The 4734-nt window shown below is 44.4% G+C and overlaps 1 protein-coding gene across 1 annotated transcript in view; it reads right to left on the bottom strand.

The window, feature by feature from the left end:
* Window positions 1-588: 588 nt before the first annotated feature.
* Window positions 589-4734, bottom strand: part of taf2 (TAF2 RNA polymerase II, TATA box binding protein (TBP)-associated factor) — a 28472-nt gene continuing 24326 nt past the window's right edge. The window contains exons 24-27 of the mRNA XM_032517941.1: window positions 2419-2648; window positions 1601-1765; window positions 1377-1479; window positions 589-1238 (exon numbers count right to left, since the gene is read on the bottom strand). Coding sequence (XP_032373832.1) covers window positions 940-1238; window positions 1377-1479; window positions 1601-1765; window positions 2419-2648 — 797 coding nt within the window. The 3' untranslated portion in view covers window positions 589-939. The remainder of the gene's footprint in view (window positions 1239-1376; window positions 1480-1600; window positions 1766-2418; window positions 2649-4734) is intronic.

Raw genomic sequence — 4734 nt, 5'->3', positions numbered from 1 at the left:
GGGAATGTAGAAGTTATTGGCCTGTTTGTGGAGAGAGGTGTACGTGGTTGCATGCCTCAGACAGATTGGAAGCCGTGTCAAAAAGTCCACAAAGTGCTGCAGGCTGTGTGGTGTGATGCCTCCGGGGGGGTTTACCTAATGACGCTGCAGCCTCACTTCAACCTTCTGCTTCCTCTCTCAAGCCAACATGGACCTCTGGGGGATTCAGTGCTGCCAGATATCTGAGGATTACACCTGGAAACGCATCCTTTCTTTAACACTTGAGTCTTCCTGTATGATAATTAGAACTGCAACTACCGATTATTTTCATAGTTGATTCATTTATGGATTATTGCCTGGATGAATGGACTAGTCGTTAGGTCTCTAAACTGTAAGAAAATGGTGAAAAATATGAATCAGTGTGTCCAAGATGATGTCCTCAAATGTCTTGCTTCGTCCAAAACTCAAAGATATTCAGTTTACTGTCACAGAGGAGAGCAGAAACTAGAACATATTCACATTTAAGTGTTTCCCCCAGTGTATTGCAAGCCTGGTGGCCCACTGGGCCTGAGTCGCCCCCCACCAGGCCTAAGCTAAAGGGACTTTTGCTTTAAAGTATTTTTGAGACGTTTATTAAACTACAGTTACAGTGGGGTGGCTCGGTTGAATCTAACATGTAGTTATATTTTTCAAATCTCCAGTTAGCTTTTAGCGCTGACTTACTGTATGGCCCTATGGAATTAGTCTTAGAGTGAAGCTTTTTGAAATTTTCAATTTTGCGATTCCATCCAGGATTCTGATATCACAGACACATTAAAACTGCCATCAGTCTGTGACTGGCCCCAGCTGGGCTCTCCTAAAAAAAAAAAAAAAAAAAAAGAGGTAAACAACAACTTTTCTGGGGGAAACCCTGATATTTTGCTTTCCATTTATGTACCCAGTTAACTCTAAGTTGGATGTTTAGTCAGACAGAGAGGGCGAGCGCAGGGACCTGCCGCTGGCCGGGCTGTTGCTGTAGGCATGCGAGTTGTCCCTCTCTCTGTCCTTCTCCTTGTCCTTGCTGTCGTGTTTGTGCTTATGCTTGTGCTTGTGTTTGTGCTTCTTCTTCTTCTTCTTGTGCTCATGGTGGTGGTGGTGATGGTGGTGGCCGTGTTCCCCGCTGTGTTTGGAGGACAAAGAGGACGTCTCTTTGGTGAAGGACGGCACGGGTGTGGCCGGCATGGAGAGCATGGACTGTTCCACTGACGGCGGCTCTTTACCTAACAAGACAAAGAGGACAAGTGTGTGTGTTACTAGGTAATGGCTATTTTTTAGTTATTTTCCAGAATGATGTAAGAAATAGTGTGTGTGTGTGTGTGTGTGTGTGTGTGTGTGTGTGTGTGTGTGTGTGTGTGTACCTGGTGTAGAGGGTCTTTCTAACAGATGGAGATGCTGGTGAATGAAAGCCTGACTATCATGAACCGTCTCCATATCAATGTCTTCATCTTCCATTGTGTTGAACTGCAACCAACCAGAGCTACATATTAACACCAGATAACAATCAAACAAAACAGAAGTTTGTAATGATTAGCCTGAATAAAAGCAGAGCCCAGCCGGAGTGTGGAGGTCTGCAGTCTGTTACCCGGATCTTGAAGTGGCCTCCTCTTGTATCATCGTCCTGTTGCTGCAGAACCTGTCCTGGCTCTGGGGGGGAGCCCAGGGGGGTCTCAGCCTTCCTCTTCAGGCCCTGAGGGGGCTGGCCCACCCCACACACCCCTAATGAAATAGGATCTGGTTCCTCATCCACCTGGCACACACAAACAAACTTCAATATGTGGTAGCATGGCTTACTTAAGTTAACTTTAATATTAATGTGAGTTTGTAACACATTCAAAGGGTGTATATGAAACCAGAATGGCGGACTTAACATGCTTCCATGTTGATTCATTTCATGAAATTGTACGAGGTGAAATGTAATCTCATCAGCTCCTTAAACCTGTGCATGATTAATCATAAATCTGAATGTGCTGATTAAATTGATTCAATCAGATGTTTTATAACCAGAATTGTGCTCTCAACCGTGAGAACAGAGAGTCTGGGTACAACAGTGATGCAATGGGAACGAGGTACAGCCACATACTGTTGGCAGCACTACAGTAGCCATAATTACACAGATCCAACCCAAGATCACACAGTTTTTATGAAGTGGTTACTATCTGTGTGCCATCTGAAAGGTTTCATAAATCAAAGACCGTTAAAATAGGGAAATGAAGACCACCAAGCAGCTCGCTGATGACATCATCCTGAGCATAGAAACCAATAAAGATTGCAGCTTGATGTAGTACAAGTTTACAACCTGTTAAGAAATTACTTAAAATACAGTGTGGTCAGTAGTTCATAAAGTGCATTTTCTATTTACACTAAACCAACTGTCCTGACACACGGGCGCACACCACTTACAGCTGCGTAGCACATGCCCACACCATGGATGCCGATACTGGCAGGGGTGTCCACAACGGGGCCAACATCCAGCTCAGGCTTGATGGTGGGGTTCAGGACAGCTTTTTTCTCCTTCAGATTGAGCACGAGGCCCAGTTCTGGCAATGGAAGGCAGGAGGGTCGAGTCAAACCGAACAACGTGTAGTAGAGGTTCACGGCATCGCAGCGCAGCCGCCAGTCGTGGGAGGTTCCTGAGAAAAGATAGGGCAAGGTGGAAGGGAGGTATGGGGGTGACAATTGAGGGCAGTGGGATTGAAAACAAAAGGCAAAGACGGTTAGATCAAATGTAGTCTTGCATTGCCAGATTATCAAGATATCACCATATCCGAAATTGAAGGAGATATCTAGCCACATATACAGTATATCAATGTGGATATAATATTGACATATTAGCCAGTCCTAGTGTGAACAGTTCTTTTATGTCAGCTAGTGTCGGCCATGTTTCATGCTGTCCAGAGACAAAGATCATTGTCTGAAACCTCCTCTGCACACAGCTTTCCAACGTCAAGACAGTTACGGTGTGTAAAAACGAGAGCAACATCATGAGCACTTTTGAGTTATCCCCATTTCAACCATTATTATATCTTGCTCCTGCTTCTCATCCCACGTTAGCGTTTGGCCATTCAGAAAAGCTATCAACACTGTTGCCTTCAGACGTGGTCGGGGTGCAAACTCATTTAGTACCAGAGTGCATCCCAGCCATTCATCCTGAGCTGCCTGTTCTTCGACCACAAAGACATGTTAACCAAACCAAATGATCCGTTCTCAGCGACATGGAGCTAAATACATCTTTATACGAGTCATTTGAGTAGCAGTGTTTTAAGAGTTGGAATGAATTAAACACAAATATTGCTGAAGCTGACAATCCAAAGGCCAGGCACCTAACATGGGGGGTGGACTGTGGCTTTAGAAGAAGGTTGAAATAAAGGACTCGAACTGCAGCAGAAAGTACTCAAGAGTTTTTGTTCTTACGGCACTGACCTTCAGCCAGTGAAACATCATCCTGTGTGAGTGTGTGTGTGTGTGTTTAACACGTGGGGGGCTGTGGGTCATGTGGGGAGAAGAATAAAAGCACATTTCTATAACATAGTATTTGGGTTACCACTCTGGTCACTGTGTATTTAAACTGGCAGCACAGGCCAGGCTGTCCAGCAGCAGCAGCCACCCACACCGACTGACCTGAACACAAGTTCACTGGAAACAATCAGCATCAACATTTTTGTTCATCCTTCAACCTTGTGAGTCAATAAATTACATAAATTGCTGCAATAAGAGCCCAATGGTCTTCAGGAAAACGGAATAGAGACCATACAGTTGTGGATGGGATGTGTTTGGATTGGCAGACTGAACAATTATGGCCTGGCTAGCAAGCTGAAAGACACATAGGACCCCCAGGAAGAGAGAGAACTAATGAAACCTGAGGACTCAATAGAAGGCAGAACCATGTGCGTATTTGGGGGAGGCCCGACCAAAAAGTAGACCTTAAACCTTTTCAGGTCATAGACTGGATAAAACAACAAGATAATAAGAAAAGAAAAACACAGGAAGCATATGAAACTCAAAAATTCAGGACAGCAGCAGTGTTATAACGGAAGTTCCCAATCGAGTGTGGCACTGCAAAGACGACTTGTCAAGTCAATAGAATAGTGCGGAAACAGTTGATGAAACGATTCAACACAATTCATTGTTGATGAAAAATGTATCAATTGAAAATGTGAAATGGAACAGCTAAGCGTCAAGGTTTTTTTACTTGATTAGAACAGAGAGAGCAAAGGTCTGGAAAGCAGCTGATAGAGAAACATGAGTGCTGCATACCAACTCTGTCACTGTGGTTCCTTTAAAGTTCATTCAGAACTCCTTGGCAGTTTTCATGGAAGCTGACGTTCAAACGGTGTCAGTGAGTTGTGCAACAGCAGACAGGCAGTCTGACAGAAGTCTGTCCAGTCAAACACATGTGGAAAGGGAAACTAACTGAACTCTGCCTAGGTCCATATGAAGGACAGAAAGCCATCTGTGTGGTAAACTAGTTTTATTTCTATGTCTGGTAATAAAAAAGAACCCTGCTGGACTCTTGGTCACCTCCCTGACCATTGCCCTTTCTGCCTGCGATGTGATGGAGCCAACATTGCTGAAGGGAACTTTAAATGCTTCAGACCTTCTTAGGAAATGTGATTTAAATGAAGTCCATGACATACACAACAAAAGCCACTCTGGCTTTTCAAAGCATTCAGACTCCACCAGGTGAGTGTGAGTGTGTGTGTGTGTGTGTGTGTGTGT

Source organism: Etheostoma spectabile, chromosome 6 (genome assembly GCF_008692095.1).
Source record: "Etheostoma spectabile isolate EspeVRDwgs_2016 chromosome 6, UIUC_Espe_1.0, whole genome shotgun sequence".
Taxonomy (NCBI): domain Eukaryota; kingdom Metazoa; phylum Chordata; class Actinopteri; order Perciformes; family Percidae; genus Etheostoma; species Etheostoma spectabile.
The sequence above is the reverse complement of the archived record's forward strand: the minus strand, read 5'-3'. Positions and strand labels throughout refer to the sequence as shown.